General features: G+C 49.0%; 1 protein-coding gene across 4 annotated transcripts; it reads right to left on the bottom strand.

Annotated features, from left to right (window-relative positions):
• Positions 1 to 1,440: 1,440 nt before the first annotated feature.
• Positions 1,441 to 23,888, bottom strand: SFXN4 (sideroflexin 4). Of its 4 annotated transcripts, XM_014733285.3 has the most exons (15): positions 23,720 to 23,888; positions 22,721 to 22,794; positions 22,277 to 22,342; positions 19,482 to 19,556; positions 18,299 to 18,325; positions 18,158 to 18,212; positions 15,732 to 15,757; positions 14,931 to 14,984; positions 14,793 to 14,849; positions 14,608 to 14,673; positions 13,615 to 13,693; positions 12,618 to 12,733; positions 8,142 to 8,227; positions 6,000 to 6,117; positions 1,441 to 1,838 (listed from the first exon to the last, which is right to left on the bottom strand). In XM_014733285.3, exons 3-15 carry the CDS (start codon positions 22,313 to 22,315, stop codon positions 1,761 to 1,763), a joined length of 876 nt encoding a protein of 291 aa, XP_014588771.1. In that variant the 5' UTR covers positions 22,316 to 22,342; positions 22,721 to 22,794; positions 23,720 to 23,888; the 3' UTR covers positions 1,441 to 1,760. The 4 variants fall into 4 exon arrangements, with proteins under 4 accessions (XP_014588771.1, XP_070116237.1, XP_001493791.1 ...); XM_070260136.1 differs by lacking the exon at positions 19,482 to 19,556; XM_001493741.6 differs by lacking the exon at positions 22,721 to 22,794 and having other exon boundaries at positions 23,720 to 23,883.

Genomic DNA, 23,888 nt, shown 5'->3' with positions numbered 1-23,888 from the left:
CATAGATCATTTTTATTGATTTTTGTCCATTTAAGCCATTGTGAAACTCTTTTTACCAAATCTGGAGCTAACCATCCTTCTGCCCGAGGGAAAACGGAAAGCCACGGGTATAGTCTTTGATGATTTGGGGCAGAGTGTGTTGGAAACATTCTCCAGGACACAAATGTTTGGATGCCTAGTGTGTGCTGTGCACCGTGTTGTATCCTGGGGCTTCCTTGATACACAAGACGCAGTTCCTGCTCTCATGGCACACAGTTTAGGGGGGCACGGGGTCAGCAAGCAGGCCATTGCACTGCAGTGTGACAAGTACCAGACACCATGTAAGTGCTTTGGGAGCACACAGTAGGAGGATCTAATTCACTGCTGTGAGGCTTCCTGGAGAGAGTGACTGATGTTCAAGGCAGACCTGAAGCATAAGCAGTTCACCCAAAGCAGAGGGAACAGCTAGTGTGAAGGCCCAGAGAAGAGACCACAGCCCATTTGAGAACTGGATGTTGCTCCAGAGGAAAGAGATGAGTAAGGTAAAGGCTCTTGCCTGCTATAGCAGGGAATTTGGACTTGAGCCTGACACACTGGGAAGCCATTTAAGCCTTTTAAGCAGGTGTGGTTTAGAAGAGCAAGCTGGAGCATGTATTGGAGGGAGCCAGGCGGGGACGAGATGAGCAATACCAGCAGGGGATGCTGTTGGACTGCGCTGGGGTAGTAGCAGTGGCCCCGGAGGAGTAAGTTCTAGACTTGAATGGGGGTCAGGGGAGGGAGGAGTAAGTCAGGGGGACGCTGGTGATCCTGATGCAACTGTGTAAGTGGTGGCGCCATTTCTGGAGAGTGGGAGGAAAGATGGTCTCCAGCGGGTGTCAAATGGCATAAAGTGCAGGGGAGCTGGATGTGGGCCCAGTGACAGGTCTGAGCACCGGCAGAGTGGCAGTACAGCGCCTGGGCGGAGCATGGGTGAGTGCAGTCTTAGCAGAGGCGGGGAGGAATGAGGCAGGTGACTGAAGCAGTTCAAATGCTACTGGGAAGGAGCAGAGGAGGCTGGAGCCGGAGGGGACATGGAGGCTTCAGAGCAAGGCCCTGAGGACAGGAAGGGATGGCCCCGGCACGGCTGCCCTGGCGTGGAGGAGGGAAGGCTGGCTGTGGTGGCGGGAGCTTAACACATATGGTGCCAGGGGCTTCCGCTGCTGGCCAATGGCCTTTGGCCATTTCACGGTGGAGGAGGCAGGGTTGTTTCCCAGTGAAGAGAAAGAAGGAGCTGGGTGGCGAGTGGTGAAGATTTTAAGTAGTTGTCCAAAACGGGAGTAAGCTAGTAGGGAAATAGGCCTGCTCTGGGGGTCGGAGGCCTCAACAGCTCACCAGAGTTTCATGTTTACCTGGAGATGGGCCAGTGGTTTAATGCCTGTGCCCTGGGCATGGGGGACCCTTCTCCTTTATTTTTTCAAATACTCAACTTTAGACAAGTTTATTAGTAATTTCACAGAATCCTCTCACAGGCTGACGAGCAAATAGAAAATGGAATCATACACCACCCATCCCCTGAGCAACCCCGTGGGGTGAGTTAGACAGGACAGCCTCCCATTTCCTTCTTTCATCCAGCTTCCCAATCCCAGGCACGCCGGCCTCGAGATGGTCCTGGTAGGTAGACGCCGTCCCGCGGGTGCAGACACCCCCGGGGTCCAGAAGGCCTCTGGCAGAGCTCTCGAAACGGAAACCTTGTGAAGCGGGTTTTCAAGCAGGAACCAAAGAAATCCACCTTCCACTGCCCCCTACACCCCTCTGTTATAGAAGAGCTCTGGTTCTTGCGTTGCAGACTGAATTTCCTTCTCCAGCATACTGCACTGTATCTGAAAAGAAAAGTTAAATTCTTAATATTTATATTACGAACTTTTCTTGCCTTAGAAGCCAAGTTTAAAAAAACATTTTCAGAAAGCATCTGTATCATAGTCCAACTTTTTCAAAGATGTCTAATCTATAGCAAAAAACCTAACTTCTTAAAAATTTTCTTACGGAAAACTTCCAATAGAAACAAATGCATAAAGGATATGATGAACCCTCACATATTCGTCACTCAGCTTTAACCGTTCACTATCGGCCACTCTGACTTCACCAAGCACCTCCCATACCCAGCTGTGGGCTGTTTTTACTGGAGTATTTTAAGGCAATTCCCAGACGTGGCACTTCACCTACAAACACTTCAGTATGAAATTCCAAATGATAAAAACTTTGACATATAACTACTATGCCATTATCACACCTAACAAAATTAACAATAACCCCCAATACCCGGCCACATCTCTAGTCTAGCAGCCGCTGTGCTAGCTGACACTGGCAGGCGGAGGCAACTGATGGAAACGGAGCTGCCCTGTCCAGGTCGCTGAGGGTCCAGACGTGGAAAGCGCTGCAGCCCGTGGTATGTCTGAGGAGACGTCCTGGGCAGGCGCCTAGCCGAATCCCCCACAGCCTCAGGCCCTCTCTGCAAGTGGAGGTGGCCACCCAGGCAGGACAGGGAGGTGGGGCCACCACCGGCCCAGGACCACCATTCAGCCACCCCAGTACCCGCCTTGGACCAACAGGGTATTTTCAAGGTCGGCAAATGCCAAGACTTGCTGGCGGGGGCGCAGTGGGGAGAGGAGGCTTCAGAGGGAAGATGGACTCCATTTCCTGCCTCCACTCTGGCCTCTGAGACTCCTGCCCCCTTCAAGCCTTGCATGACCCACCTGCTGCCTTCAGAGTAGAGCCTGCATCCTCAGCCTGGCACTGCAGGCCCCGCCTCCTGGCCCCAAGCATCATACCAGTCACAGTCAGCCACATGTACTTGGGCACGATGGACTCCTCAGCCCTCCTGCACCCTCCACTGGGAATGCCCTCTTCCCTTCCCCAACTCTGCCAGTTCAGATTCATCCATTTCCAAAGGCTACCTCTTCCAGGCAGGCTTCCTGGATCAGCTGGCAATTCTCTTCTTTCCCTATCTTCCCATAGCCTTTCAGTCATGTTTACTTTCTATCACGTGACAGTTGTTTCCATATGTGACACATTTTCCTTCCCACAAAAGCCTGTGGCAGAGACTGCCATCTGCCCCCAGTATCTGTGCTCTTCTTCCACAGCAGCGGGATTTCAATAGGTCCAGAATAAAGACCTCACTCCCCAGCCTCCCACGCAGTGAGGCCCGGCCACATGACTAAGCTCTGGCCACAGTGCCACGTGGCCACGTGGAATGAGAATGGTGCCATCCCGGACCCTGAGGATGAGGGCTAAACCCTACGGATGCTGGCATGCCAAGCTGGAAGGAATCCAGTCCTGGAGGAGTCCGAGAGACACAGCTGCGTCAGCTGGACCTTATGTGAATGAGAAATAAACTTCCACTTTGTTCAAGGCACTGCTATTTTGGATCTCAGTTACAATCAAACAGAATCCTACTGAGCCTTCCTTCTGGGGTTCTCCATCCCGGCCACTGGCATCAGGCCTGAGCCAGAAATCTGGGTGGCCCCTGGATCCCTTTTTCTTCATCACTTTTACCACCAATCTGAATGCTCACAAGTTCTCAACTTGTCCAATTCAAGGATTTCTGTCTAACCAACGACCGCTGACCTTCTCTGAGCCCCCAGCACCTCCAGCCAGCATATTCCCATAACCTCCCAATGCTCCCAGCCTCCAGGACCGCCTCACCCACAGTGAAGGATCCAGAGCGTGGTATCTCTAAACTACAACCTCAGCCACTCCCCCTAGACACACTTGCCTCACTGCCTCCACAATCAAGTTCTGCGACCTTGAGGGGCTTGTGAGGTCCTTCACCGGCTCGAGCCCGGCACCCCTCGCCGTGCCACTCCAGAGCTGAGCAACCTACAGGGGAATTTCCCCCGAGTCTCAGGTGCTTCATCTGTAAAAGGGGAAAGACTACCCTGCAGAGTTGTTTTGAAGACAAGAAACTGACTGCCTGACACAGGGCCCAGGACACAGAAGGTGCTGGATAAACAGAAACCGTACTGGTTAGAAGTGAGAATACCCTGTAGCTTCCCCTCTCTCACACTCCAGCCATCTGGACCACTCGGAGTGTCCCAGGTGGGCCGTGCCAGAGCAAACCTGCATGCCTGTGTACAGGCTGTTCCCTTTGCCTACACTGCCCTTCCCCGGCACATCCCCGCCACTGCCCCCATCCCGGCCATGCTGACGCTGCCCCTGTTGTGCCCACACCGCCCCTGTGCGGGTCTTTGTTCCACCGCAATCCCACTGCAATCCCACCGCATCTCCAGTGGCCTCTAGTGTGGGAGTCTCTCCTTGCTGGCCGGAGGACCCAAGCACGTCCGTTCAGCCCCAGTGGCTGTCTGACTCAAGAAGGCCAGTGAGTGGCATTGGCCTGTAGTGGGGAACAGAGAATAGTAGTGGTGAAGGGGGAGAGGGCCGCCTCTCATCCTGACCACCGACAGGCTATCCTGGATCCAGCCTCTCCAGAAGATACGCAACCTCACACCCGCAACGACCCCAACACAAAGAGGCCACTAGCTGAGGACCAAAATGATACTACAGAGTAAGGAACCAAGTTACTCCTGACACAAGAAAACGAACCCAATCCCCAGAATGACAAATCCATACGAGACAAACTGGAAAGGGAGGCCTTTCCTTTGCTTGGATCTCCCGAAGACCCCTGCTCCATGCTCAGCTGGGCTCTGGGGCTCCCCCACCCCCCACTTCCCCTCTCAAAGCCTGTGGTGGCCACGTGTCACTGCTTTTTCACAACTGCTCAGCCTCGACCACAACTCAAGGCTGGGACCCTGTTAACTCACTCACCGCTGACCCCAGCACCTAGTGTCCATCCGCCAGGGCACGCCCACAGTCAGTGTTTGTGGAATGAATACGAGAGCCCAGATCACGGTGGTGGGAAATCCCCACAAGATTTAAAGACGTCAATGATCCAACCTAGAGATAAGCCACTCGCTTCACTCTCAGAGCACCAATGCAATGGGAAGGAATTACTGGCAAAAGGATTCACATTTACTGCAATCTTAACGTAACAAACTGTGTTCTAATAAGTAGGCCTGTGAGGATTAAAAATATTTTTTTCTTCTAAAATTTATTTGAATGAGATGCTGTCCACCCCTCCTTCCCCGCCCTTTATGGCCCCCATTGAGAGTATAGCCATTATCTAAATAACTTTAAAACTTCTATGTTAGGTGCTGGTAACGTTGCCTGAATTAATCATTTTATAAACCTAAACAGAGAATTTAGGTTCTCAACAAGATCACTCCACAAATACCAATGCTTTTGAGGACATGAAGGATTTTTAACCTTAGTGACAGAAACAAGCATTTGAAATTTTCAGCCAAGAACTGCCAGAAATTGCTAATATCTACTACATCAATCACGTCCTTGACACCAGCAACGCCCTTTTGCAGATACGATTATCTTCATCTCTCTTTAACAGAGACAGAACCTGAGCCTCAGAGGGTTTCAGCGAATTGACCAAGGTCAGGGAGGAGCTGGGAATCTGAACCCAGGGCGTCTGCCTCATCATAAATTATAAAATATCCCAGCCTACAGAACGGCGCCGTCCAGTACCGCACCCACTCGCCTCATGTGAGTACTTAAGTTAAAACTAAATTGAATTTAACTTAGAATTCAGTTCCTCAGTCACGATGGCCACATTTCAAGCACTCAACAGCCACACGTGGCTAGTGGCTTCCACAGTGGACAGCACAGATACAGAACATTTCCATTACTGCACAAAGGTCCATCGGATGGGACATCACCATAGAATATTATGGAATACTTAAAATATCGCAAGCGTTTTTTTTTCATGCCCCAGAAAAACACTTTCCAGACACTGTTAAAAAAAAATAGAATCCAAGACTGCACAAGCGAGCTGGGCGATGGGATTATATGTAAATAATGTTGTTTTGTTTTATACTTTTCTAAACTTTGCAGATTTTTTTAGAAGGAGAATAATCTCTTTTACTCTTATCATGAGAGGGGATAAAGTTATATTTTTGAGAAAAGAAGGGAGCGCTTACCTGTCCGGTTTGCGGGAATATACTAAAGGAGACTGGCACCATGAGCCCCATCACCAAGATGGTACAAGACAGCTTTAAGGTCCACAGTGACCATGGATACTGCTGGAAAAACTGGGTCCTGTAAGAGACAAGGGGACAGAGCTTTGTTTAGAGGCTGGCCCTCCACTCCAATGGTGGCCATTGTCTCGCATGCAGCTATAGGCCCACGCCTGGTTCCCACTCACCCAGAGAAGTGGAAACACTAGCAGCTCATGACAGAGCACTTGCTACGTGGCAGGCCCAGGGTTAAGCATTTCACACCCATTTGCTCTTTTTTTTTTTAAAAGATTGGCACCTGAGCTAACAACTGTTGCCAATCTTTCTTTGTTGTTGTTCTGCTTTTTCTCCCCAAATCCCCCCAGTACATAGTTGTATATATATATTTTTTTTAGTTGTGGGTGCTTCTAGCTGTGGCATGTGGGACACCACCTCAGCGTGGCCTAACGAGTGGTGCCATGTCTGCACCCAGGATCTGAACCGGCAAAACCCTGGGCAGCTGAAGTGGGGAGTGTGAATTTAACCACTCAACCACAGGGCCGGCCCCCCATTTGCTCTTTTGATCCTCCAAAACCCCTATGAGGCTTGTGTTACCATCACCTCCTTTATACAAACAAGAGAATACAGCCACTGACCAGCTCAGTCCCTTGTCCAAAATCCCCCAGCTCAAAAGTGAGAGGTCAGATACTAGAGCCCGTACTCTCCACCTGGGCAGTGCTGACACACATGTGACATTCTGACCCTGACCTTTAAGAGTGCAAGAGACAGTGTGGGAAGATGCAAAGACTCTCAGCCTGGAGTCAGAGACCCAGGGTTATGGGGTTCGGTTGGGGCTCTGCCACTGACTGACCATGTGCTCTCGGGCAAGTCACTTTCCCCTCTGAGCCTTGGATTTTTTCAGATGCAAAAGGGAGCAGGTGAGTCAGGGGAGAGACTGAAGTCACTCCAGCTTGGATACTGTCATGGCTGTGGGATGGCACACGGTCCTTCTGGGCACCCCAAGACCCTCTGGGAAATGAGGACCATATCTCCCCACCATGCAGCTGGCGCCATTACATAGGCCTCAAGAGGCAGACCAGAGGGCCCCAGCTTTCCCAGCAGCCCCAGCTCTGAGGCCAGCCAGAGTGGTTCAGGAAGACCCTGACCGAGAAGTCTCCACACCCATCCAGCTGGATCGACATGGGAAGTAACAGTTGGCTTGGCGCAGGATGCAGCTACTTCCTGAAAACGTGCTCCTTATGTGGTCCTAGCAGAGGCTTCCCAGCTCCCCACGCTGGACAGAGTGGACTGGTCAGCAGCAGGCAGGAGACCCCACCTGGGCCAGTAGAATCCCTCCCTAGGAGTTTCTGAACTGAGTGGAAGACGGTCTTTGCCTCCCCTGGGATGGGGAGGGGCTTGCTGCGTGGCTATTTCTCATCAGGACCCTGTGAGGAGACGAGCTGGGAGGTGTCAGGAGAAGCCAATGTGTGGCAGGAGAGAAGGAAGCTGACACCCATGAAGGAGAAGAGAGGGCTGTCTCTGCCCTGGAGCTCCTGCTCAGCCGCCACAGGCAACGCTCCCTGCCTGGACCCGGTAATGAAACCAGCACATCTCCCTTCCATCTAAGCTACTGCAAGTGCGCTTCTCATACTGGCTGATCCCCGGGCCCTCCTCCGCACAGGCCATCTCTTCTTCTCAAAAGGGATGACGGTCTACTGATCCTGGGCCTCTTAAGCTCATTTAACACGTGCCTGGCGTGAAGGGGAAAGAGGCTTGAGCGATATTCACAGCACCTCCGAGCTGGGAGAACCTGCAGATCACCCAAACTCATCATTCTAGAAGGGCAGAAACCTGCCTCAGCAGGTGCTGGGACGTGCCCAAGAACACAGAGCTGACGAGGACAGGGCCTGGAGCCTTCCAGGTTTGCTGGAATAAGCACACCCGGATTTCCATGCCAGCCCCGAGTCAATCCTGCCGTCTTAACTGTGAGGAAGAGAGTTTAGCAGGAAGATTACTGAAGCGACTTCTTCCTGCCCCTCCCACCAAGGTCAGGATTTGACAAGTTTTATAAGGATGTTGACTATCAAAATATTTATTCCTCCCCAGGGAGATGAGTGTACCTCTTACCTTTTAAAAAAATAGGAGAAGACTTCGGGGATAAAAGCTGAGGTCCCAAACAGCACTGCTCTGGATGTGGCTGTATCCTTCACAGCCTAGTGGAAATAAAAGAAAGCCGCTTAGCACATGGAGGAAGATGGTTTCCAGGGATCCTGCAACTCACGACAGAGACAAGCAAACAGCAACTCTCCTTTCTCACTGAGAAAAATAATGCATGTGGAAAGAGGTGGAGGACATGCACAAGTATGGAAGATGGCTGGGGTAGGTGCTGGGACCAACTGGAAACACGATTTACCTCCCCCTGACTCCACAATGGTCTCCATCAGTCCATCAACCATCCCAAACAAAATACTCACGAAGTACAAGCAAAGGCAGCTTATAGACATATCTTTGCTTAGAATCAAATGGAAATCCCCTTGGTGGAAATGCTGGATTTACGACTAAGGACAATGCCACGTTTTCCTTTCAATCTAGGACCCTGCCACTGGCCTCCCTATCCTGAACAGCTCCTCAGTTCTTCCTACCCCTTCCAATGGAGGAATCCTCCAAGAACCCAGCTCCACGTGCACTGGCGCGGCATCACACCCACACATAACATGCCCCAGTCCACCCGTACGCATCCATCTTTTGCTTGTATAATTAAAAGCGTGCTATAAAATTTTATTTTGTACAAACGCGTATGTAGAGTTTGTAACATTTTGTCATCTTTTCTATAACATACATTACTCTCCATATTGAACATTTAAACATACGCACAAAATCATGTGTCCTCAAGGGCAATGTAAGAGACTTGCAAGGAAAATTTTGATTGTAGATGACACTTGCAAGTCAACTTCAGAATCCAACCCCTGGGTAAGACACAGCTTCACAAACAGCACTGCTCTCACAGGAAGGACAGACACGCTCCACCATTCCCTCCCCCTAACTCCATTCCTTCCACTTCCAGCGTCCCCTGACATGGCTACAGCCTACCTTCCAGACTCCTCTCCTGAGCCTGGCAGCCCTGCTCTCTCCTTCTCACGCTAACGCTCAGCCCATCAGATCGCCTGCAGGGAATGCCTCTCCCCTACGAGGACAGAGGGAACCACGGAGGGCAGCTCTTAAAATCAACTTTCAGGGGCCAGCCCGGTGGTGCAGCGGTTAAGTGCACACATTCCGCTTTGGCGGCCCGGGGTTCGCTGGTTCAGATCCTGCGTGTGGACATGGCACCGCTTGGCAACCATGCTATGGCAGGGATCCCACATATAAAGTAGAGGAAGATGGGCATGGATGTTAGCTCAGGGCCAGTCTTCCTCAAAAAAAATAAATAAATAAAATAATAAAATAAACTTTCAGGAATGTTAAATAAAATTGCTTGACTTCAGGAAGAGAAAAGTGGCTGCTGAGTGTGCTGTGTTTCAGCGTCAGTGGGGTGAGGCCAGCCTCTCCCTGTCTGTCTTGTGTGCCAGGGGAAGACATTCCAAACCAGACATTGTCACGAGGAAGCGTTACCATTTGCGACTGGGTGGCTTACAAGCCCAGTCAAGAGAAAACAACATGGACCAGGCTCCTGAAATCTGATCAAAGGTGCCCTATTACAATCAGATATTGCTGGTTACGCAGTTTCTGAAATTTTAGCCAAAGAAAATAAACCTTTCGGTGACAGGGAAACGATAAAAGAATGCTCATGCTTACGCACAGTTGCAGACACTTCATTCTTAAGAGAAAGATAAACTTTTTTTTTTTAAAGGAGACCATCAAACCTTTCTTTTACCCTAAATGGGCCTTCCTGCAAAAAACGAACTTTCTCCTGGTGAGAGGGTCTAGGTATCTCGATAGCCAGCAGGGCCTGAGGCTGCCTCCGCGACGGGAGGCTGAGCGTTCCTGGAGAGAAGGGACTCTGACTGCTGAGGGTTTGGGCCTCAGTGCCTGGCACAGAGCCTGGCAGGCCGGAGGTGCTGAGGAACACCGTGTGGAGGCAACCTGTGCTCTCACTCTTCTCTCCAGCTGCATGAATAATTCACAGCAACGCTAACGCCCTGCAGTTAACGCTGAGTTGAAGAGAAACGCAAACACATGTCCACACAAAGAGCTGCCCATGAATGTTCAGAGCAGCATTATTCATGACGGCCAGAAACTGGACTCAATCGAAATACCCATCGCCTGGGGAGTGGATCAGCAAAACTATGGTACATCCATACGATGGAATACAGCTCAGCAATAAAAAGCAACCAACTACTGATAGATGGCACAGAGGATGGACCTCGGAAGTGGAAGAAGCCAGACACAAAAAACTACTGGATGATTCATTTATAAGACACTTCTAGAGAAGGCAGAACTATGAAGACACAAAGCAGATGGGCATTTCCCTGGGGCTGTGGGGTGGAAGCGACTGTAAAAGGGCAGGAGGGAAATGTTTAGGGTGATGAAAATTTTTTTTGTTTTTTGAGGAAGATTAGGCCTGAGCTAACTACCGCCAATCCTCCTCTTTTTGCTGAGGAAGACTGGCCCTGAGCTCCCATCCGTGCCCATCTTCCTCTACTTTATATGTGGGACGCCTACCACAGCATGGCTTTTGCCAAGCGGTGCCATGTCCGCACCCGGGATCCAAACCGGCGAACCCCAAGCCACCGAGAAGCAGAACATGCGCACTTAACCGCTGCGCCACTGGGCCAGCCCCCTGAAAATGTTTCTTTTTTTTTTTTAAAGATTTTATTTTTTCCTTTTTCTCCCCAATGCCCCCCAGTACATAGTTGTATATTCTTCGTTGTGGGTCCTTCTAGTTGTGGCATGCGGGACGCTGCCTCAGCATAGTTTGACGAGCAGTGCCATGTCCATGCCCAGGATTCGAACCAACAAAACACTGGGCCGCCTGCAGTGGAGCATGCGAACTTAACCACTTGGCCACGGGGCCGGCCCCTGAAAATGTTTTAACATTGGACTGTGGTGATGGTTGCGCAACTGTTACAACTTACTAAAATTCAAACTATATCCTCACAATGGGCGACGTTTATAGTATGTCAGTTATGCCTCAATAACGCTGTTAAAAATATCCCTTTAGGGTGGTTCCTTAGGCAGAGAGCCTTCATTTCAAAAAGGAGGTATTTTATTTCTGGCAGCAATTTCTCCCCTGGTTACTTGTAATTAGCATGTCCCTACTATAATTCATTTAGAAAGGCGGACACCATTTTCAGACTTGCTACTAAATGGTCCAGTAGAAATATGGTAGCAGGAATCCGATGGTTTATAGTTCAGCTTTGTGAATCACTGGCAGGGTTTAGAGTAACATGTTTCATGAGCCAAATAATGATGAATTTACCGGCTGAGTGAGAACCCATCTTTTCTGACCTCCTTCTCCACCGACATGTGGGCAGAAGGATGTCTAGCCGGCTCAGGGAGTCCCCTTGAACGCTGATCCTGCAAGAAGCCGGCACAGCCTGTGCTTTGAATCAGGGGCTGTTCCACGCTGCTCCTCAGGCCATTTGCAAACAACTGCCTCACATGACAATTCTTTAGCTAAAGCACTTCTCAGAGACCAAAAAAGATCTCACCTGCTGAAAATATATTTTTTTTAAAAAGTCCACACCCAAAATGAAACTACCATAGGCTATTCCAGGTTCTTAGAACTGAATGCACACGGAAGCCACTGTGTTGAATTAAGCAAAAGAATAAACTATTTAATGATAAAACTTATTAAAAACTAAGGTCTTTTAGAAGAGCTCTGGTCAGAGCCCTGGATTTCCTTAGGCCATCCTTGACAGCAAATTGGTCCTTAAAGATGAGGACTATATGAAAATCTGCTGTGAGGTGGAGAGGAAGGGCTTCTCTTAAACCCAGAGAGGGTGTCCACTGACTTCCAGGAGTACAGAGCAGACTGGGAGGGTAGAGGCTGGGCTTGCAGAACAAGATCTCACACTCAGAGAGGGGCCTAGCATTTGGCGGAGGCCCATCTGTAATGGTCAGTCTCACGCGTCAACTTGGCTAGGCTATCGTCCACAGTTACTTAGTCAAACACTAATCCAGGTGTTGCTATGGGGCTGTTTTGTAGATGTGGTTAAAATCTACAATCATATGACTTTAAATAAAGGAGACTACCCTCCATAGTGTGTATGGGTTGCATCTCCACCAGTTGGAAAGCCTGCAGAGCAAAATCTAAGATTTCCCAAAGAAGAAATTCTGCCTCAAACTTAGCATCTGCTCCTGAGTTTCCAGCTTGCCAGTCTGCCCTCCACATTACCAAATTACCAGCCCTATGACTGCATGAGCCAATACTCTATCTATCTATCTATCCATCTCTGATTGGTTCTGTTCCTCTGGAGAACCCAGACCAACGTGCCATCTTTGAAACATCAGGATACAAAATGTAAAATCTCTCTCTCAGCATAATGAGGGAAGACAGGATAGGAAAGGTGGAAAGGAGACATGAATTTGTTACCAGCTCTCAAACAGAAAATTCAACTCTTTACCCAAAAGGCAAGTGGCTACGGCTCCATAGAGTCCCCCTACCTTTGTCCCGGCTTTTCTGGAATAGCCTATGACATTGCCTTCCTTGTCCATGACCTCAATCCCTCGCGAGGGCTCAAAGCTTCGGGATGCAATAACATTCACTGCACTGACCTGGGCTGTGGATGTAAAGAAGAGAACACACAATAGAGGGATGAGTTTTGGTCCAGCGAAGGGACATCTTTTCTGGTGTCAAGCCTCTTTCCTGCTGGCTGTGCTTGCCTGCCCCCTGGGTGGCTAACATGTGAGAACCAAGCTCTCTCCTGGGGCTGTGGAGCTGGGGTCAGAACGGCTGGCGACTCGGTCTTGGATCCTGAGTCCAAGTCAGCACGAGGTTGCAGCACCCCTGAAAGTCCAGCCCGGCTCCCTGACAGGATTCCAGGAAAAACCCTGGGATCCTTGAAATATGCCCCCATCTTTGTTTAAGCTGATTTGACCAGGTTTCTGTAACATAATTTTACAGATTTACCACTGACAGCATTCTGCCAACCCTTCAAATGGCTACGATTCCCAAACCCAAATTTGGAGTGTGAACTAGTGAATCTGCAGGCTGGCAAACTGCAAACGGTGAGTTAGCGCCTCTGCCGCTCCCTCTGGAGTCAGCCCGCCGGCTGGAATCGCTTACACCACCACTTCTTCCAGTGTGACCCCAGGAAAGTAACTTAACCTCCCCCTGCCTCAGTCTCCTCATCTATAAATGGGAATAACACTTCCTATCCATAAGTTGTTGCAGGATTAAGTAAACTAATACATGCAGAAGGCTTGTACGATAGTCTTTAACACGTAATTTGTGTTTCCGAGTTTGTGTTCATCCTTTGGCAACTAAAGCACTATCTACAGAGAAAACGTCACCCCTCAACCAAAGACTTAATCTGGGCCTGGGGGTCCCGACAAGCTGCAAATGGAGGCTATCATCAGCCACGATGTGGCCAAGGGACCTGGGTGTCCCTGAAGATGGAGGAAGGCTCAAAGATGACAGAGACGCATGCTTCCTGCTTACTGAGAAAGACGACGGGCAGGGCCTTTCTCGTCAAGATGTTATTCAGCGAAAACCTCAACTGGAGGAAACGAGGGAGTAACTAGAAAATAAAAGAGAAAAATCATTATCAACGGGACCAAAAATCAGCTGCACAGACGCCACAGCAGAGAGCTGGCACCGAGCTCACTCCCAGGATGGCGGGACACGGCAGGTGCTCGCCGTGAGGGCTTTAATTCTTGCAACACTGTGGTGCCTTCTCTGATCATCAGAGGAAGCCACGGAGGCTCAGAGAGGGCACCTAACTCGTCCAGAGTCACTGAGCCGTCAAGGCTGTGAGCCAGATGAGCCAGGCCTCCCTGACTCTAAAATCTACCTTTTTAACATGTAATTAATGTACAAATGTAATTAAAATCTACATTTTAACATTTTGGATGTCCTGACATCCAAAGCAATGTACAAGTTGTATATTTGTATGTACAAATATATATACATATATAGACAATGTATATTTCTATAGCATAAATTTATTTTATAAGAAGATAGTATTGAGCACATGCCTAGAAACTTGGAATATTCACATGATTATGGGAGGGGCGAAAGGATTACAGGTGACTTGTATTTTCTTCTTTATGTCTTATTCATACTTTCTAAATTGTTTAAGTTGGAACATAAATTTGTAATCAGAATAAAGTTTTTTTTTTTTTTTAAAGATTGGCCCTGAGCTAACATCTGTTGCCAATCTTTTTTTTTGCCTCCGTCTCCTCCGCAAAGCCCCCCTAGTACATAGTCGTATATTCCAGCTGTGAGCACCTCTGGTTGTGGCATGTGGGACGCCGCCTCAGCGTGGCCTGATGAGCAGTGCCATGTCGGCACCCGGGATCTGAACCAGTGAAACCCTGGGCTGACGAAGTGGAGAGCGTGAACTTAACCAGTCGGCCATGAGGCCGGCCCCAGAATGAAGTTTTTTTGATTCTGAGGAACGAAAAAGAGTCAACAGATTTTTAAAATACCTACTCCAAAAAAGGTTGAAGAAGCAATTACTCCTGTTCCTAGTAATATACTCTCATACGGCTGCCGATTCTAAGGAAAAGCAAAAGTACATATTTAGCAAATGCCACAGTTTTACCCAGTAAGGACAATTAAACAAAGAAAAACTTCAGATATGAAACTGCGGACCCTCCAGGCCTCGCAATACTCACGTAACTTGCATTTCCGTTGATGATGTTGAACGCCGTGGTGTAGGTATAGAAAGAAACCTGCAGCAAGACAGGCAAATAAGTCACACTTTGGTTCCAGTCAACAAAATTCAGTAACCATGAAACAGAAATAATTGCTACCTGAGGTAAAATCATGGACTTCAGATTTTTTACTGACAGCAGCGACAAAAATACCTTTAAAAAAATAAAGTAGAGTTATAAGTGTTTTGGGGGAGGGAGAGCTCGTAGGAGCAAAGAACCTCCCAGGGGAGAAGCAGAGCCGAGCCCCCCAGGAGCTGGGACAAGGGGAGGAGGGTGTGGACCCGGGGGGGCCACTGGTCAGTGGGCAAGCGATGCTGAATGAGCACCCAGTGGGCACCGGGCAAGCCCAGGAGCACAGCGGTCCCTGTCTCCAAGACCTGCAGTGGAGTGGGGCAGCTGAGAAGCATGCACCTGCCAGCAGACGCACACACAGGGCAGATGTGGAAGAAGTGACAGAGAAGTAATGTCACTTTGTCAGAGCACCTTGTAAGAGCCAAGGTGGGAAGGCCTGGCTGGGAGACAACTCCAGGTCCCAGGTGAGGGCTTGTACTGGGAGAGGGCTTGGGGAGAGAAGGTGACGGACAGTTACGTGGGCTTGTGGCAGGGAGCAGGTCTTAATTCACCCATCTCCTCGGGAGTGCTTTGCACACAGTAGGTGTTCAAAGAGAGGATGACCTTGTGACACTCTGGACCTTCAAGAGGCCCAGGTGCCCAAATGGATAAGTGGGAGGTGGGACTACATGAATAGAAGACATGGGTCAGAGGTGGGGGTCCATAATCATCTATCAGGCAGTCACGGGACAGGGGTGGGAGCCGGAGGACACTGCCGCCAAGGTTACGGGATAGGTGGACATCTTCCTAAACTCCTGGTTTCGTAATGGTGAGTAGCAGCTTACTCACCATGGGCGCCGTGAAAGGCAGGAAAGCTGGCAAAGAAGAGAAGAGGGTCAGTGACTGCAGCTGCTGAGGCAGAGAGAGGCTGGAAGGGGGCACCATTTTTTTTTCTAACAAAAATAATAACTATATATGGCATAAATTTAAAACAGCACAGTACAGGGACCAGACAAGGCTCCCTCCAGCCTTCCTGGTCCTTCTTACAGAAGGCAAGCGGTCATTTGCTCCAAGTTACTTGTTCATCCTTCCACATGAATTGAATACATCTGGGATACCGTGATTTATAATAAGAAATACAGTCACGAGCCTCATAATGACGTTTTAGTCAATGGCGGACCGTATATGCAACAGTGGTCCCATAAGATTAGTACCATATAGCCTAGGTGTGTAGTGGGCTGGACCATCCAGGTTCGTGTAAGCGCACTCCATGATGTTCTCACAAGATTGCCTAATCAGGCATTTCTCAGAACCTATCCCTGTCACTAAGTGACGCATGACTGTATATATTTGCTCCTTGTCCCTGTTCCCAGCACAGAGATCCCCAAACCTTTGGAATTTACTGAGAAGAGTGATAATGTTGAAAGGAGTATCTTTGGTTATTCACAATAAGCCCCTTTCAACCACACCTGAGATAATAAGGTGACTTTTAGAAAGCCCCTGAGGATAAGGGCTGGTTGCCAGGGGAACCAACCAGGTGATTACGCGGTTGGAACTTTCAGCTCCCCCACCCCACCTCCAAACGACCAACCGAGGTGAGATGGGCTGGAGGGTGGGCTAATCACCAATAGTCAATGATTTAATCAGCCATGTGTATTAATAAAACCTCCACTTTGGGCCGGCCCGGTGGCGCAGCGGTTAAGTTTGCACATTCTGCTTCCGTAGCCTGGGGTTCGCCGGTTTGGATCCCGGGTGCAGACATGGTACCACTTGGCAAGCCATGCTGTGGTAGGCGTCCCACACAGAAAGTAGAGGAAGATGGGCAAGCTGTTAGCTCAGGGCCAGTCTTCCTCAGCAAAAAGAGGAGGATTGGCAGATGTTAGCTCAGGGCTAATCTTCCTCAAAAAAAAAAAGCCTCCACTTATAAATACTAACTGGCATGGTCTGGAGAGCTTCTGGCTTGCAGGGCACTGTAGGTGCTGGGAGGGCGGCGCACCTGAAGAGGGCAGGAAGCTCCACACCCCGTCCCCCATACCTTGCCCTATTCATCTCTTCCACCTGGCTGTTCCGGAGTGGTACCCTTTCATAATATAATCTGTATTATCTGGTAAGTAAACTTGTTCTCCTGAGCTCTGTGAGCTGTTCTAGTGAATTAATTGAACCCAAGGACAGGGTCACGGGAACTCTAGTTTACAGCAGGTTGGTCAGAAGCACTGGGGACAACCTGCACTTGGGACTGGCGTGTGAGGTGGGGGCAGTCTTGTGGGCCTGAGCCCTTAACCTGTGAAATCTCATGCTAACTCCAGGTAGACGCGTCAGAACCAAGTAAAAATTGTAGGACTCCCAGCTGGTGTCACAGAATTGATGGGTGTGGGAAACACCCATTCATCGGGCATCAGAAGTGAAGTATTAAGAGGAGAGTGTGAAGAAGAGAAATAAGAGTATTTTTCTTTCACAACATCTATCAGGACATATGAAAATTCTCACTCTCTCTCTCGCTCTCGTAAACACACAGCACTTCTCTATACATATAGGATCACTATACACTGTTAGTATTTCATTTTTTTTCTCCTTAATACTAGTTCCTGGAGATCATTCACTCATATTAGCATGAAGGATTTACTACACTGCTTTTTTTTTTGGTCAGGAAGATTTTTTTTTGGTGACAAGTGGTATAGGTCTGCCCCCGAGATCCGAACCTGAGAACCCGGGCCGCCAAAGCAGAGCACACTGAACTGAACCACTACGCCACGGGTCCAGCCCCTACCTCACTTTTTTTAATGAATTATTTAACTAGAGTCTGAATTGTTGGATATTTATGTTGTTACCAGTTTCCTGTTTATAATATAGAGAGAATTTGATATTTGGAAGGACCCTATACGATCATGGATTTTATTCCCCTCATTGTAGTTAAGATACAAGAGAGAGAATACCAAATGGAATGCCTAATTCTAGCACCTAGGAACCATCAGTGAAATAATTGGCTCTGTTCGCTGGGACATGATGGAGCAGGGCGGGATTCACCCCCAGGCCTGTCCCACCACTCCCAAAGCCCGGATCTTTCCACAGGACTGGACACAGCTCTGGGCCTCAAACCTGCTCTTCTCCACTTTCCACCCCAGATCCTGCCAACATTCTTTTTAAATCTTTTTAAGACTCATCATCAGAAATCCTTCTAGGGAAAAAAAAAAAAATTAAAATAAGGCAGGCAGAGTTTTGCAACTGTTCCAAACCATGTCTTCCCAACCGACTTCTGAAAATTAGAATCGACTCACCTGCAGGTCGAAAAGGAACGGGGATCAGTTTGCTGCTGTCAGGATGCACGGTGGACTTCAGAAGGGTAGACACAAAGGTTAGTCTGACCTTTGGTTTTGTTCTTTTAGGAGACTAAGAATCAGGAAGGGGCTGAAACTTACCAGACTTCTCTTCCAAGCTTCTTGTATCTAAAAAGAGAAAAAGAAAGCCATAGCTTTTGAAGGTGGTGTGGCAGCGAACGAAATCTCCTCTCCGTTGCCATTTCTGGAGCTGCCTTGCTCTGCCTTTCAGTGATGGCCAGAACTGTTCTCTATCACGTGGACAGAACAAATCGAAATAGAATCAAATGAATCAAACGAACAAATGAACTAACCAGCAAAGAGATGATCCACATAAAGTAAACAACCAGAACATGAAAAAGTCCTCAGTCTCTGACTTTGGAGAGAACTCGAGGCCGACACCCGCCCTGCCCCTCAGGTGAGTCCTGGATCTGGCCTGCCGCTGGCTCAGAGCAGAGAGGCTGTGTGCAGACCACAAACCACGGCGTGAGCCAAGTCACTTGCAACAAAGCCAGGCTGTCAGCCCAAAGGCCCCGGAGAAGTTTTCAGAAAAATCAAGTTAACTGTACGAGCTTTCCCCAGGCTGCTGCATGGGACTGATGTTTGGCCTCCAGAAAGCCCCACACATGCAAGACAGATAACAAGTACTTGGTTTGGGTCTTTGGGCAGGTTGCAACCCTACCCCAGAATGCTGCCTCGAATGGGAGATAGATTCTGACTTCGGAGGCCTGCCTGGATTCTAGACTTTGCCAGGGGGTTCAAGGAATCGGCTATGGAGGATCCTCCCTCATACCCATTGCATAGGAGGAACCCCATGCTTTTTTCTCCTTAATAGTAGTTTCTCCTACTAGCATCTAATACTAATCTGGTTTATGAGAAGGAATTCTAACACATTTCAAAAACTAACCCAGGGGCTGGCCGGTGGTGCAGCAGTTAAGTGTGCACGTTCCGTTTCGGCGGCCTGGGGTTCGCCGGTTCAGATCCTGGGTGCAGACACGGCACCGCTTGGCACGCCATGCTGTGGGAGGCATCCCACACAGAAAGTAGAGGAAGATGGGCACGGATGTTAGCTCAGGGCCAGTCTTCCTCAGCAAAAAGAGGAGGATTGGTAGCAAATGTTAGCTCAGGGCTAATCTTCCTAAAAAAAACTAACCCAGTTTTGAAAAGCAGATCCCCTGGGCAGTGTTTACAATGACAAAATTCCACTTGATTTCAGATCACGCAAGCAGAATCACCTGAAGGCACCGCGCCCAGCCTTGACCCAGGCACACGCGGGCACACATACCCTTTGGTCCTCCACGTCATGTCTGGATGCATCTTGATTTGTTAACAATAGTTGCCTCGATTTTTCTATTTTTTCCTATAATCAGATATAAAGAAATCAAGCCATGATCTCAACATCGTTCAGACTGGTCCAGATACAGGAATCACATGCTCATTGTCACCTGATTTCAATGCAACATGTAGCCAAGACTCTCTACTCTGGGTCTCCGTTAGGACAGTCCCGTGTGTCATTCAGATTTAGACCCCCGGCTTCTTAGATCCAGCAGCTTGCCCACTGGTGCTGCCATCTGTCCCCATTCCTCTCTGATGTCCACTGTCTCAGTGAACCATACACCATCCGCCTGGCTGTGCCAGTCAGAAACCTGCAAGTCCCTGCTCTCCCACTCACCCCCACATCTAGTCAGTTCAGCCTTATTTCCTCTCTTCTTTTCTATTTAATTTGAGAAAAAAAATGAAATATAGAAAATACAAAGAATGATTACACGCTCATAATCCCCTCACCCAGAGTTAACAACAGTAAACATTCAGTTATATGTGCTTCTCAATTTTTTTCCAAAAAGAGCCACCAACCCCAGTCTCATTTCCCTCCCCATCCTATCAGAGGGAAACACTGTTATGAGTTCAAGGTATAAATTTCCAGTCCCTTTTTTAATATTTATACATACACGAATACATATGTCCATAAACAAATATGTAGTATTGGTTTTTTATGTTGTAATTTGCATAAATGCTGTATTTATGCATCTTCCTTTTCCACTAAACGTCACAGATGTTTTTCCACTTATCATAAATATCGCATGTTTCCACTTAATATCATATGTTGATAACTAGATCACTTTTTTTTTTTTTGAGGAAGATTAGCCCTGAGCTAACTGCTGCGAATCCTCCTCTTTTTGCTGAGGAAGACTGGCCCTGAGCTAACATCCATGCCCATCTTCCTCTACTTTATATGTGGGACACCTACCACAGCATGGCTTGACGAGCAGTGCCATGTCCGCACCCTGGATCTGAACTGGCAAACCCCAGGCCGCCGAGAAGCTGAATGTGCGAACTTAACCGCTGCACCACCCAGCTGGCCCCTGGATCATCACTTTTAACAGCTAATCAGTATTCTGCTGTATGAACATACCACACACTATTTATCTATTTCCCTGCTGATGGGCACTCAGATTGTTTCTTGTTTCTCTCTACTGTGAACAAGGCTGTGTGGAAGGCCTTGAGCACAAGGATGGGAGTGTCCCTTTGGCTCTGGCCCTGAGGATCATTGCAGGTGACAGGGCATCTCCTCCTCTTCCTCCCTCAGCCACACCTGGTTCAAACCCTCATCTTTCACTTGGACAGTTAAGCATTCCCTGAACTGATCACCTTGCCTACAGTCTGGTCCCCTCTGGTTACTCGCCACTTGGCCAGCAAAGACACCCTCTGAAACAATAACCTCACCACTGGCCCTGTCAGCTGAGCGCAAACCCTTCTCGTCCACATGGCACCGAACGCCTTTCAGGAACTGCCTGGGGTCGGCCCAGTGGCGCAGCAGTTAGGTGCCCACGTTCTGCTTTGGCGGCCCAGGGTTCGCCGGTTCAGATCCTGGGTGTGGACATGGCGCCGCTTGGCAAGCCATGCTGTGGTAGGCGTCCCACATATAAAGTAGAGGAAGATGGGCATGGATGTTAGCTCAGGGCCAGTCTTCCTCAGCAAAAAGAGGAGAATTGGCAGCAGTTAGCTCAGGGCTAATCTTCCTGAAAAAAAAAAACAAAAACAAACCCCAGGAACTGCCTGGTTCCCCCCTTGAAAAGCTCCAGTGACTGGGCAACCTGCTCTCCATCCAGGACTTTGCGTACACAGGTATACCTCTGAGATACTGCAGGTTTGGTTCCAGACCACTGCAATATAGTGACTCACACGAATTTTTTGGTTTCTCAGTGCATATAAAAATTTATGTTTACACTATACTGTAGTCTATTAAGTATGCAATAGCATTATGTCTAAAAAAGAATGCATGCACCTTAATTACAAAACATTTTAGGGCCAGCCTGGTGGCACAGCGGTTAAGTGCGCACATTCCGCTCCGGTGGCCCGGGGTTCGCCGGTTCAGATCCTGGGTGCGGACATGGCACTGCTTGGCACACCATACTGTGGTAGGCGTCCCTCGTATAAAGTAGAGGAAGATGAGCATGGATGTTAGCTCAGGGCCAGTCTTCCTCAGCAAACAGAGGAGGATTGGCAGCAGATGTTAGCTCAGGGCTAATCTTCCTCAAAAAAAACCAAAACAAAACATTTTATTGCTAAAAACTGCTAACCACCATCCAAGCCTTCAGCAAGCCGTAATCTTTTTGCTGGTGGAGGGTCTTGTAAAAAATGCAGTATCTGTGAAGTGCAATAAAGCAAAGAGCAATAAAAGGAGGTACTAGTCCCCGCTCCCTCTCCGCCTTCCCTCAACACTCCTCCCGCCCCGGACAGAGGGAGGCGTTTCCTCTGTTGCTGACTCCTGGTACTCCCACCCCTAGAGCTCTAGGTCAAAGTCTGTGACTAGCTTTGCCAGTGTGTCTTCCATTATCAGGGGGGTTCTGATCCCCTTTGAACCATCAGCACCTGGCCTGGGGCTTGGTGTCACCTGTTAAATGGATGTCTGCTTTTATGTATCACCCTTCCAATCTAACAAGCTCAGTCGGAAGGAATACAAACATGATAATATTTATGGATTCTGTTATTTCAACTGCTTTCCAAAGGGACACACAGTCATCATGTTTCAGAATAAAATGTGAAATTCACTATCTCTGAAAACAAGAAAATACTTACAATTGAAAGGACCAGATTTGTAGGATCCAATAATTCCATCCACTGAAGAAATCTTTGAACAAAAGACTTAAGAGGGGGAAAAGCGCCAGAGAGGTTAACGGCAGCAGAAAAACCAAGATTTATGGTAATAATAACGGGTAACATTTCTTTTAGACCCTAAGAGGGCCCTGTACTGTGATCTGCCTTCTACCTACAGCATCTCCTGGAATCCTTACAACATCCCCATTTTACAGGTAAGGAAACTGAGGCTTAGAAGGGCTCAAGAAGGTATTCAAGGAAACTCAGCCAGGAAATGACTCAGTAGCCTGTCCTCTTAACCACTCCAACATCAAATTGCTTTTGAGGTTTAAAAGCCTACACTTAGGGCTCAAATGGGTCTACGTTCATTTCGCACATATGACCTTAAAGCAACAACCCAGAAAGGTCTCAGAATCTGTTTCTCACCTCTTAGGGTTGGTGCAAGGCTTAACTCCAGTCATAAGCAACCCGACACCCCAGCGAGGCCTCCATAAAGGCAGCTTGGTTCCCATGTGGAGAAAGAAGGCATGGTTTGCTTCAAAAAACCCCCAAAGTTTGCAGCGGTTCTAGCTTTGAGGCTCGGCTCTGCTGAGGCTGCTGGAGCTCCCTGTCCCTTCTCAACTTCACCACCTCAAAAAACCAGGCTAGGCCCTACTTCACGTAAGAGAACACCCTAGCATTGTGCTGTCCCGTTAGCCACATGTGGCTATGGAGCCCGGGAAATGTGGCCAGGCCACATCGACGGGCCCCATGTGTAAACTACACACCGGATTCTGGAGACTTCGTACAACAAAAGGATGTAAAATACTAATAATTTTTTATATTGATTACATGTTGAAATGTTAATATAAATGTTAATATTTTGTATGAGGCTAAATACAATTTATTATTATAAATTAATTTCAGCTGTTTCTTTTTACCTTTTTTAATGCGGCTACTAGAAAATTGTAAATTGCCTGTGTGACTCCCATCATATTTCTATAGACACGGCCTGGAGGCGGGGTCTGTGTTACTTCCGGTCCACCCAGGCTTCCCACAGCCCAGAAGTCTCGCTCTCTGACTGGCTGAGCGTACCGAGGTGGGGAGGCTGGGGCCTCCTGGGACCTCTTCCTCTCCAACCTGATGCTCAGCAACAGCCTAGGCAGCAGAGTGCACAGACTTGCGAGGGGGCACTGCTTCTCAGGGCGATCTGAGGGTGACCTTGTGGCGACCCTCCCTAGCCAGGCCTGGGGCAGGGGTGACACACAGTAACAACTGTGGCCGCCGGCATCCGGCAAGCTTGGGTTTCCCCTCCGTCCCTTACTGGGGTCTAAGGAAAGGCGAGTGGTGCGACCACGTGGCCTGCCCAAGGTCACCTGGGCCAGCCGGCGACTCCCCGCGGCGCGGCACGCCCTCCCCGCCCCCAGCCCGCGGCCCGGGCCGTACTTGGCGTTCCGTGATCCAGAAGCGCACGTTGGGCTCCATGCGGGCAGCGGCGCTGCTGCACCCGGGAGCCGCCCGGCCCCCGCGTTTCCTCCTCCTCCTGGGACCTACGCGATGGCGGGAGACGCCGCCGCCGGACCAGCCACGGAGGAGGAGCCTGGCGGCGGGCCCC

The sequence above is a fragment of the Equus caballus genome, chromosome 1 (assembly GCF_041296265.1).
Source record: "Equus caballus isolate H_3958 breed thoroughbred chromosome 1, TB-T2T, whole genome shotgun sequence".
In the NCBI taxonomy this organism is placed as follows: Eukaryota; Metazoa; Chordata; class Mammalia; order Perissodactyla; family Equidae; genus Equus; species Equus caballus.
Note: the sequence above shows the minus strand (reverse complement) of the source record. Positions and strands in the feature narration are given on the sequence as shown.

Bases quoted from the DNA above. Each gene is read 5' to 3' on its own strand.
- SFXN4 (XM_001493741.6), bottom strand. From the start codon at position 23,758: ATGGAGCCCAACGTGCGCTTCTGGATCACGGAACGCCAA. The intron at 22,343-23,719 runs GTACGGCCCGGG...CCCCCTCTTAAG, and splicing joins TCTGGATCACGGAACGCCAA to TCTTTTGTTCAAAGATTTCT. The intron at 15,758-18,157 runs GTGAGTCGATTC...CTTCTTTGCCAG, and splicing joins CGTTCCTTTTCGACCTGCAG to CTTTCCTGCCTTTCACGGCG.